Source organism: Phyllobates terribilis, unplaced genomic scaffold (assembly GCF_046119375.1).
Source record: "Phyllobates terribilis strain yellow unplaced genomic scaffold, ASM4611937v1 Scaffold_2__4_contigs__length_985480577, whole genome shotgun sequence".
NCBI classification, from domain to species: Eukaryota; Metazoa; Chordata; class Amphibia; order Anura; family Dendrobatidae; genus Phyllobates; species Phyllobates terribilis.
In genome coordinates this window covers 219,777,457-219,789,600 of record NW_027362762.1, presented here as the reverse complement: position 1 = coordinate 219,789,600, position 12,144 = coordinate 219,777,457, and the positions used below count along the sequence as shown (strand labels likewise).

Genomic DNA, 12,144 nt, shown 5'->3' with positions numbered 1-12,144 from the left:
CCTTCTCATTTAAAGATTTTTCTGTATTTTCATGACTATGAAAATTGTACATTCACACTGAAGGCATCAAAACTATTAATTAACACATGTGGAATTATATACTTAACAAAAAAGTGTGAAGCAACTGAAAATATGTCTTATATTCTAGGTTCTTCAAAGTAGCCACCTTTTGCTTTGATGACTGCTTTGCACACTCTTGCCATTCTCTTGATGAGCTTCAAGAGGTAGTCACTGGAAATGGTTTTCACTTCACAGGTGTGCCCTGTCAGATTTAATAAGTGGGATTTCTTGCCTTATAAATGGGGTTGGGACCATCAGTTGTGTTGTGCAGAAGTCAGGTGGATACACAGCTGATAGTCCTACTGAATAGACTGTGCCCGCTATGAATATTCATGCCCTTTAACAGGGGGCACACGCAATCGCCCGGCAGCAGCAGGAGCCGCGCTGCGGCTACGCTGTGTGCCGGCTATTAAGCACCATGAAGTCACTGCTTCCCGCGCACACAGTCCCGGCGTGGGGAGCAGTGACTTACGACAGCTGATTTCTCCTTGTGAGCCGCACATGGCATTGACGTCGTGCGCGGCTCACATGTAGAGATCAGTGCGGGCAGGCAGGACGCAGGACTGGAGGAGAGAGATGAAAGGTGAGTAGGAGTGTTTATTTTTTTTATTTTTTTATGTGCAGCCTGATGGGGATTAGGGGGACCATGCATACTATGATAAGGATGAGGGTCCATACATACCAGGGTAAGGATGAGGGGGTCATACATACCAGGATAGGGATGAGGGGGCCATGCACACCAGGGTAAGGATGAGGGGTGCCATACATACCAGGGTAAGGATGAGGGGGCCATACATATGAGGGTAAGGATGAGGGGGCCATACATACCAGGGTAAGGATGAGGGGGCCATACATACCAGGGTAAGGATGAGGGGGCCATACATACCAGGGTAAGGATGAGGGGGCCATACATACCAGGGTAAGGATGAGGGGGCCATACATACCAGGGTAAGGATGAGGGGGCGATGCACACACCAGGGTAAGGATGAGGGGTGCCATACATACCAGGGTAAGGATGAGGGGACATGCATACCAGGATAAGGATGAGGGGACCATGCATACCAGGATAAGGATGAAGGGTGCCATGCATGCCAGGATAAGGATGAGGGTTGCCATACATACCAGGATAAGGATGAGGGGGCCATATATACCAGGATAGGGATGAGGGGGCCATGCACACCAGGGTAACGATAAGGGGTGCCATACATACCAGGGTAAGGATGAGGGGGCCATGCACACCAGGGTAAGGATGAGGGGTGCCATACATACCAGGGTAAGGATGAGGGGGCCATGCATACCAGGATAAGGATGAAGGGTGCCATGCATACCAGGATAAGGATGAGGGTTGCCAAGCATACCAGGATAAGGATGAGGGGTGCCATGCATACCAGGATAAGGGGTGCCATGCATACCAGGATAGGGATGAGGGGTGCCATGCATACCAGGATAGGAATGAGGGGTGCCGTGCATACCAAGATTGGGATGAGGGGTACCATGCATACCAGGATAGGGATGAGGGGTACCATGCATACCAGGATAGGGATGAGGGGTGCCATGCATATCAGGATGGAGGGGTGCCATGCATATCAGGATGGGGATGGGAGCCAAGTATAATAGGAAAGGGGGGCATATCTACCAGGATGGGGGCTATTAACAGAATTGGGGGACATTACCCCTATTCCAGTGTCAGCAGCAGACCCCCTCTCCCTTAACAGGGAATCGTGACCACATTTTTTGCTTAAATTTTTTTTTCTATTTTCCTCCTCTAAAACCTAGGTGCGTCTTATGGTCCGGTGCGTCTTATAGTCCGAAAAATACGGTATATCAAATGGACTTCTGAATGAAGCCTTACTGGGCTGCTTGGTGCAGTTTTGATAAAATCCCTGTTTCTGTGTGTAGTATCGGCGTCTCTGCCCCCTGAAAGGCAGAGACGCCGTCCCTCTAACCGCCACGCTCCCCGCTCGGCCTCCTCCGGCGCTCCTGCTTCTGCCGGCACTGTGCTTAGGGCACGCGCGCGCCCTCCCTCTTAAAGGGGCCGTGCGCGCCGTCCTAAGGAGTCCCCAGCCGGAGGACCTCTCATATATAAGGCACCTCCTCCAAAATGGAGGTGCCCGTGCAAGGTTGTAGCTTTGTGTGTTAAACTCTGCTTCAGCCCTCAGGTCCCGCTGCTAGCCTGACTACAAGTCCAGCCCACCAGCCTGACTACCACTCCAGTCCAGCCTGCCAGCCTGACTACCAGTCCAGCCTTCCAGCCTGACTACCAGCCCTGTCCGCCAGCTTGTCTACTCTCCAGTCCGCCAGTCTGTCTATGGGCCCTGCCAGCCTGCTTACCTGGTAGCACCTGCCTGTTACCTGCCGTGCCTACCAGCCAGCCTACCTGGAGGCTCCTGCTTGTTACCTGCCGTCCCTGCCAGCTCGCTTACCTAGAAGCACCTGCTTGTTACCTGCCGTGTCTACCAGCCAGCCTACCTGGAGGCTCCTGCTTGTTACCTGCCGTGCCTGCCAGCCCGCTTACCTAGAAGCACCTGCCTGTTACCTGCCATGCCTACCAGCCCGCCTACCTGGAGGCTCCTGCTTGTTACCTGCCGTGCCTGCTAGTCCGTCTGCCCGTATCACTTGTCAGCCTGTGCGGTTGTGTCTGGTAGTAATGATGCAGCAGGGGCGACACTGCACCTTTAATTGTGCTTGTGTGTCGCCCCTGCCGCTTAATTACTAGTAGGTACGGCGCGCAGCCATGTCTGGTAAAGTGACAGCAATCAGCGCCAGCGGTCCAGCACAGATGCTGGGGGAGCAGCCCGGGCCCCAAAGGCGAGTGGGCCCCCCTGATGGTCCATGGCCATGTCTGTGACGGATATTAAACACACGCCGGCAGCCCTGCACAGCCACATGCCTGAGGAGCTGGATGCGACACAAGCCGGGGGGGGCAGCTGAGCAAGGCTTTTTGCCAGCTTCTCTAATCCCCATATTAAAAATATTTCTAATGTGTCTGTGTGTGAATGTCTGTGTATGTCAGTGTGTATATATATTTGTCTGTTTTATATGTGCGCATGTCTGCGCGTGTATGTCTGCGCACTGTGCGCGTGCATGTCTGCGCACGTGCATGTCTGCGCACTGTGCGCGTGCATGTCAGCGCACTGTGTACAAGTCTGTGTAGTGTGTACATGTGTGCGTACTGTGTGTGTGTGCATGTCTGCATATGTGAAGGATGAGGGGACAGCCTGGGCCCTGTGTTGTATACCTATATTTCTCTGCCGTATCTGTGCATCATGAATCGTGGTATGTGTTAAAGGGACCACTGAGACTCTTTCGCCTGGGAGCCATGAAAACCTGGAGCCGGCCCTGGGACAACCCCTTTAGCTTCCAGACTTGAACCTATGCTCTGAATGATGTGTTCCCCAGCATCCTTGTGACATGTCATGTGAGAGCTGCAGCTTATCAATGGCTACTGATGGGCTGCAGCCTTCTCACTTCCATCATACGGGTAAATTAATAAAGGCATAAAGACTCAAAGTACTCAATGAGTTAATTTTGTGGCATATGAAATACTCTGTCATTCACTTGTACACAAATTAAAATCTTGTTCTAATACTTCTTCGTAATTAGCTGTCGCCAGTTCCATTTTTTTTGTAATTAGCGTCTTGGCCCTTTGAACAGATAAAGGGTGCATTACCAGACAATTTATTTTTGAATAGATTCTTCTCCAGCTCCCTGGCTGTCGAAAGTCAGACACAATATTCGATTTTAAGGAACTAAAATGTATTAAAAAAAAAGGAAATAATAATTGAAAATAAGCACCCAATTTAGTAGCCATTAAAGCTATTCACACTGAAGTATTACTGTTTTCAGTACAAAAAAAATGGTATTACAACAAAATGAGTACAAGCTAGCAAGACCACAAATTCCACCTTTTAGGATATATGGATTCCTGTTCCCTTATATCAAGAAAGGAAAACTCATTGGGGACTCTAAATAAACAATGACGCAGGTCCCAGAGACCCACAACTCGCCTGCTCTTTTTCAGCACCGTCGTGCTGTCTCCTTCTCCAACCCAAAATTTCAGAAAAGGGACAGACAACCATTTCCATGCCAAATATTAAGAAGCAGAGGAATTCAATCTCTACTGTGTACAAAATGATTATGGGGCTGAATCATCAGTTTTCACTGGAAATCTGGCGTAAAAATTGCCTGAAATTTTGCAAAATATTTGCACAATTTGTAGTTGCACAAAAAAGTAGCAAATGTCATTTTAGGTCCTCCAAATTTTTGAAAAGTGGGCAGAGGTTAGCCGGGGTGAGGCAAAACGCAGCTGACAAATTCATTAGAAATCACGATTAAATTCTGCAGAAATGTACACTAGTCCCTGACTGGTATACAATTCTTGAGGTGGTGCAAGGAAGTAAAAAGATGCACCAAAGAGACACACTTTTTAATTTAGCGCATCTTACTCTAGTGCAATCTTCATTAACACTTGTGTACAAAACTCCAGTCTTGATAAATTGGGTCTCCTGGTTCCTTATCCGATAGCACTGGCAGAGGGCTGGATGTTGGGACCCCAGCAATTTTAACAAGGATGGTGAATTTATTTTATTTTACTTGGTTATATAGAGCCATTAATTTCCACAGTACTTAACAGGCTTAATCATCACCGTACCCCTTTATGCTCACAATCCAGAGGCTGAATGCAGGGTTTGTCCAAGAGCTGTTTCCCATAGCTTGAAATTAATTGTATCTCTCAGCTTTGCTTTGTTTAAGCGAATCTGTCACCAGGATTTTGCTACCAGATCTGAGAGATGTACGGGCAATGATCCAGATTCCAGTGATGTATCACTTAGTAAGCTGCTTGCTGCAGTTTTGATAAAATCACTGTTTTACCTGCTGTAGCTCTAGCAGTCCTCTAAATCCTGAGCTTTGTATAACCCCACCCACACCACTGATTGACAGCTTTTTGCCCATATGCAGTGTACACAAAAAGCTCCAATCAGCAGTGAGGGAAAAGTTATTCAGAGCTCATGAATGTGCTTGACTACCTGGCAGCAGGTTTACTAGTCCTCTAATAATAATCTCCTGCTGATAAAACTGATTTTTCAAAACTACACAAATCAGCTCAGTAATGATATATCGCTGAAATCAAGGTCTCTGCCCCCACATTATGCTGCTCTCAGCAGGTTAGGTAGAAAAAAACTGGCGACAGATTCCCTTACATATGTATTATATGGTATAAAAAAGGCACATTGCTTTAAAAAAAAAGCATGACTCCATAATGATGCTGGACAACAAGTCAACTATACATATTGATAGTTTAATAGGGTGTTGATTTTACGGCACGAGCCAATGAGTTCATAGATTGGTTGCAGCAGTGAAGTGAGTTGGCGATATGACATCACTGCTGCAGCCAAAACACTGAGACCGGAACAGTGGCTGGGAGCTGGTGCTGGACCTGGACCTGGGGAGCGTAGATACCTGTCCCGGTTGTTATGTTATGTAAATGTTTAATAAATAATTTTCAGTGTAATACATTATAGACGGGCAAATTTAGGTGAGGAGAATCGAATTCTGCTCCAATTTTTCAAAAATTCGCATTCTGGAAAAAAAAACATTTTTGCAATTCACTCTGCCTGAAGTTAGCAAAATAGCAGCCAGCTGCGGCCACCCTCTTACTTAACAAGTAGAGGACGGCAAAAGGAAAGAAAACTCAACTCACTGCTCACCTCTCTGGCTGCCCTTTGTCTGCTGTCTGGTCCTCTGCGCCATATTTCCAGTCCAGTCCAGTCTTTATTCTAGGCCAGGACTTCCGGCCTTGTGCCGGCCCTCGGATTTCATTGCGCATGCTCCGAGGCCTGCTCAGAGCTAGAAGCACTGGTATAGAGTGAATAGTGGGCCGGAGGTGCGACGCAAAAAGGTTGAAGGAACGGACATTGTGCCGGGAGCAGCAGAGATGACCAGAAAGAGGAGCAGTAAGTTGAGTAAGCTTTTTTTTTTCTTTTTAACCTATTGCCGGCCACTTGCCTCTCTACCTGCCTCCGCTGCTCTCGGCCTCCATCACTGACATAGTGGTCACTCAGGCCAGGGGAGTCAATCTGCCAGCAGGGTACCCGGAATTCACAGTGCATGCTCCAGGGCCTACTACTAAATCCGAGTCTAATAGACATATCCTTATTACAGACAACCTATGAAGGGTAACGGGTGCCATAAACAGAAGTGATGTGTGTGAGCTAAAAGTCTTTTTATGGAATCTCATTCTGCCACTCCATGGCATGTCATATGCCTTGCCTCCATGCTTAAAAAAACACTGCCATGAAAGTTTTAATCCTCTTAATATCTTGCAGTCACCATATTATATAGCACTGTGTACTTACAATTGCTCATTTTGCTTTTCTACCCAGTTAATTCTTCTCTTTTCCATTAGGTCTATGACATCACATGATTAAAAACTGACTAGCTGAATCCTTCTAAGCTCTATGTAGAACCAGGAAGTTTTTTTCCCTGCATGAGTCATCATTAGAACTACAATTCTACATGCAAGTCCCTGGCAGGGGTGCGTAAAGGAGCAGCTAAGTCAGGAGTTGAAGAGGAGGTGGAGCCTGGCTGCCAGGGACTTTGCCTGTGATAAAGAATCAGTGATTATATCACTACATGAGTGAAGGTGTGTCATATTACAAACACTTCTTTTAGCTCTCCTGATGAACTGAGTGAGTCTGTAATCACACTAATGTCTGTTGTACTCAAGCAACTCATAATTGTTCTGCAGCGAGATCAGAGCAGATCATCTCACACAGAAGCGGTTTGTTCTGGGCTATTCCTCTGTGAGGTGTAATGACACCCTGCTCTGATCTTATAGCAGAGCACATACAATTGAATACAACAAAAATAAGTGCGATTACTGACACATGTAAAACAGGCAGAGTACAGGAGGGGCAGTACAGCTGAGTTGACAGTGCTATGAGAGGAGAGCTGCTAAAATAGTTTGTAATGTGACACAGTTAAATTCAGCTGTCCTTCCTCCCCCCTACAGTTAACTCATCTGTGCTTTCTGATCATGCAGGAGGTTAGATCAGGAGATCAGGGGGTACATCATTACATCTCACACACTGAGAAATCTGCTCCAATTTATAGTGGGGCGTTTTCTTCTTTTCTTTGAGTGTTGCTGCCTGCTTATGATTGGTCAGCATTAGTGTTGAGCAAGTATGTTCTATTAACCATTTCGCTGAGTATGTTCGGGCCGAGCTCCGAGTATTTATAGCTGCTCGGTGATATATTTGAATCACTCCGGTGTGCATGATTTGCGACTGTTTGACAGTTTTATTACATGTGAGGAATGTCTATTTCTTACACATTCCTCCCATGTAATAAAGCTGTCAAACAGTTGCAAATCATTCACACCGGAGCGATTTAACCTTATCACCGAGCAGCTATAAATACTCGGAGCTTGGCCCGAACATACTCGGACAGAACATACTCGCTCAACCCTAGTCAGCATCATACAGGAAGAAAAAGTACACACACCTCAGTGAAAAATATCTAACAACACCCACTTGGACTTTAAAAAATAAATGTTTTAGTTGCTTTGCATCCACTATTATATCCTATGTCCAGTTCAACATGAAAAATTTGGTGAAAGGTCCTTTACAGGTTTATTCAGCATTTGAAAGTTAATAGCATATCCCTAGGATATGGTGTCTGAATATCGGCATTCTCAATCAGCTGTTTCAAAAGGCTGCAGCGCTCATACTTGCCTGCCCCAGATTTTTTTACAGGCCATGCAAAATATTGCAGCATTGTTCCACTGAAGTGAATAGGACAACAGTTGTGAAAAGTACAGGGTAGGCAAATATGAACCAGCATGCAAACAGCTATAAATGAGTGTAGTTTAAGTCAATGGTCTTTTGCAACAGGTAAAGGATGCAGCTTTAGATAATGGACTTTCGGCAAAGGCTCGAGCTTCAGGTAATGGACTCTAGACACAGGCCATCATAGAACAGTTTGCCTCTGCAAGTTAAGGGATGATGAATCTGAATGCACAATCTTTACGTATACAACACGTCTCCAAGTAGAGAAATCAACCTCTTAGAGACAACATGAAAATCAATACTGGGAAATCTGTCAAACATAGCAAGTCTACATATCAAATCACAATGAAGATGGAAGATCTGACACATCCAGCCTGGAAAAAACAATTTCCAGCTGATGCTCATCCCAGACAATAAATTCATTTCCAACAGGACCATATTTCTGTCAAAATTCTCTCCAACTCTCTCACGTCCCCATGTGCTCCCTGGAGTACAGGCTGTAAAAACATTATCATGGCATAAGTTTACGACACAGGCTTTCCCATGTATGCTGTGGACTTCTCCTGGTTTTTCGTGCCATATATGTTGTAAAAATATTTATTAATTCATATAAAAACTCCTTACACATTATCCCATATCAACCTCCCTATTTCCTGTATGTTTTGAGCAAAAACATGGGTAACGCAGGCAACTATCAAACTGTTTAAAAAAATTAAGTGGCTGTCCACCAAAGTCTGCAGACACTCTGACTGCAGACTGCTGAATATGGACAGCCTGCAGGGTGCATATTCCCAAACCAACTGGGAATATCGAAAAATTGTAAATGCATGTGCACAATTGCTGACATAAATCATCAGTCGATGTTTCACGCCTTGGAAACCCCTTTAACAATTCTAGTTAAAGGTCCATTTACACAGACCAACCGGCGGCATAGTATGACTGCTGACCGGTAAACCTTTACCTATCGGCAGTCATTGAAAAGCCTGTTTACCAGGGCTGTGGAGTCGGTAAGCCAAACCACCGACTCCTCAATGTCCCTGACTTCCGATTCCATCTCCGACTCCACAGCACCGGTCACTACTGAGCATGTACATAAAGTGCAGCACAGATTCATCTCAACTAAAAGACTAGATCCTTAGATCAGGAACAGAACAGACATTTATAGGACATTTCATAACTTTCCCAAATTCTTATGAAAACATTTACAGCACATGTTGCATTGTACTACTGAACCCAATGTACTATATATTTTAGGAGTCGGTCCATTTTATACTGACTCCGACTCCACCTCCAACTACAACTCCATAGCCCTGCTGTGTACACTGGCAGGCCAAAGCAAACGATGTGCAATGAGAAATCTATGTTAGATCACACTCAGTGCGCATAGGCTGCCATGGTTCTCAGCAGCGCAAGTCCTATTAACACCGGCGGACGATACACCACGGAGAACAAGGATTTTTTTGTGTTGTGTAAAAAAATACTTTCACCCAGTTAACGAGTGTTTTCCTCGTTTAGCAGGTGTTCGACAGCCGGTTAACACTGCAAGATCATGAAATAAGCATTTTTAAGAATGCTCATTCATGATTGTCTTTCAGAATAAATGCAGCTTAAAGGGGTTGTCCACTACTACGATAACCCCTTCTCGTTCCTCATGTTTGGCCTTGTTAAACTAAAAACATCTATACTCAGTGCCCGTGCCGGCGCCGTTCCACCAGCTGCAGCTGCTCTTCTGTTTCTTGTTGAGTACGTATTTGTCCGAAGTAGAGGACGGCGACGCCAGCACTGATTGGGTGCAGGGCTCACGTGATGTCACAAACTGACGTGAGCCCCGGCAATGTGAGTGCCAACATTGCTGGCATGGCACCAGCAAGGGAGGTGAGTATAAGTGTTTTTATTTTAACGGGGCCAAACATGGGAAATGAGAAAGGGTTATCCTAATAGTGGACAATCCTTTTAAGTCTCGCAAACTTCTACAAAACTGGAAAATGTAATGAACATTGCTATTTTCATTTTTCAGCCTATGCTAAAAAGATTATTTTGTTACTGCCAATATCACTCCTGTTTTTAAGCCTGGAGCATGCAGATGTCACCAATAGGCCATTTTTTGCATTGATAATTTGGTAAAGGTCTGCTTTCTGACAGTAGATTCTTACAGATTTATAAATCGCACTGGAGAGTGCTGCTTGATCATATACCATATCAAGAAGGCCATTGGTGGAACATATTGCACTGAGATTTCTTAGAAGTTAAAGCCCAGAAGGCGCTAAATTAGATATTTCTGTTAGAACAGAATACAAGTTCAGCCAATGGGAGAAGTACCAGTGTATTCTAATGACCGCAAACACTATGTTAAAAAACAAATTGCTAAAAATATAGCTCCAATATACACCTCTTCACTGATAACCTTTGCAGACAATCACTGCCAATGTAAAATATTGCATTAATAACTTGCCTGATCAATGTAAAATGCAGTTCCAGCTCGTATCTCCCTCCTCTGCTTCAGATCAGATTCAGTAGTGTCTCTGGAGAGAGAGATATATTCAACTTCTCGCTTAGTCAGCTCCTGTAATAGCAATGACATCAGAAATGCATTAAATATTGGAACTCATTAACCAATATGATCTCTTAAAGGGGCTGTCTGTTTTTAAAACTGATACCCTATTCATTAAAGGGAATCGGTCAGCAGGTTTGTGTTGTGTAATCTGAGAGCAGCCTGATGTCCTGACAGAGAGCCTGATTCCAGAAATTTATCACTTACTGGGCTGTTTGGTGCAGTTTTAATAAAATCACTGTTTTCTCTGCTGTAGATGTAGCAGGGCTCAGAATGCTGAGCTGTGTATAACCCTGCCCACAACGCTGATTGTCAGCTTCCTGTGTACAGTCATGGCCAAAAGTTTTGAGAATGACACCAAAATTATATTTTCACATGATCTGCTGGCCTCTGGTTTTTATTAGTGTTTGTCTGATGTTTATATCACATACAGAAATATAATTGCAATCATATTATGAGTACCAATAGGTTATATTGACAGTTAGAATGAGTTAATGCAGCAAGTCAATATTTGCAGTGTTGCCCCTTCTTCTTCAAGACCTCTGTAATTCTCCCTGGCATGCTCTCAATCAACTTTTGGACCAAATCCTGACTGATAGCAGTCCATTCTTGCATAATCAATGCTTGCATTTTGCCAGAATTTGTTGGTTTTTGTTTGTCCACCCGTTTCTTGATGATTGACCACAAGTTCTCAATGGGATTAAGATCTGGGGAGTTTCCAGGCCATGGACCCAAAATCTCTATGTTTAGTTCCATGAGCCATTTTGTTATCACCTTTGCTTTATGGCAAGGTGCTCCATCATGCTGGAAAAGGCATTTTTGGGGGCCAAACTGCTCTTGGACGGTTGGGAGAAGTTGCTCTTGGAGGACATTCTGGTACCATTCTTTATTCATGGCTGTGTTTTTAGGCAAGACTGTGAGTGAGCAGATTCCCTTGGCTGAGAAGCAACCCCACACATGAATGGTTTCAGGATGCTTTACAGTTGGCATGAGGCAAGACTGGTGGTAGCGCTCACCTTTTCTTCTCCGAATAAGCTGTTTTCCAGATGTCCCAAACAATCGAAAAGGGGATTCATCAGAGAAAATGACTTTGCCCCAGTCCTCAGCAGTCCACTCCCTGTACCTTTTGCAGAATATCAGTCGGTCCCTGATGTTTTTTCTGGAGAGAAGTGGCTTCTTTGCTGCCCTCCTTGAAACCAGCCCTTGCTCAAAGAGTCTCCGCCTCACAGTGCGTGCAGAAGCACTCACACCAGCCTGCTGCCATTCCTGGGCAAGCTCGGCACTGCTGGTAGTCCGATCCCGCAGCTGAAACCGTTTTAAGATACGGTCCTGGCGCTTGCTGGTCTTTCTTGGGCGCCCTGGAGCCTTTTTGACAACAATGGAAGCTCTCTCCTTGAAGTTCTTGATGATGCGATAGATTGTTGACTGAAGTGCAATCTTTGTAGCTGCGATACTCTTCCCTGTTAGGCCATTTTTGTGCAGTGCAATGATGGCTGCACGTGTTTCTTTAGAGATAACCATGGTTAACTGAAGAGAAACAATGATACCAAGAACCAGCCTCCTTTTAAAGTGTCCAGTGATGTCATTCTTACTTAATCATGACTGATTGATCGCCAGCCCTGTCCTCATCAACACCCACACCTGTGTTAATGGATCAATCACTAAAACGATGTTAGCTGCTCCTTTTAAGGCAGGACTGCAATGATGTTGAAATGTGTTTTGGGGGTTAAAGTTCATTTTCTGGGC

The 12,144-nt window shown here is 45.1% G+C and overlaps 1 protein-coding gene across 1 annotated transcript in view; it reads right to left on the bottom strand.

Moving 5' to 3' along the window:
* The window catches only part of VWA8 (von Willebrand factor A domain containing 8), a 524,780-nt gene that overhangs the window by 440,754 nt on the left and 71,882 nt on the right, over window positions 1-12,144 (bottom strand). Inside the window, exon 5 of the mRNA XM_073663915.1 lies at window positions 10,300-10,410. Within this exon, the coding sequence (XP_073520016.1) occupies window positions 10,300-10,410 (111 nt within the window). The remainder of the gene's footprint in view (window positions 1-10,299; window positions 10,411-12,144) is intronic.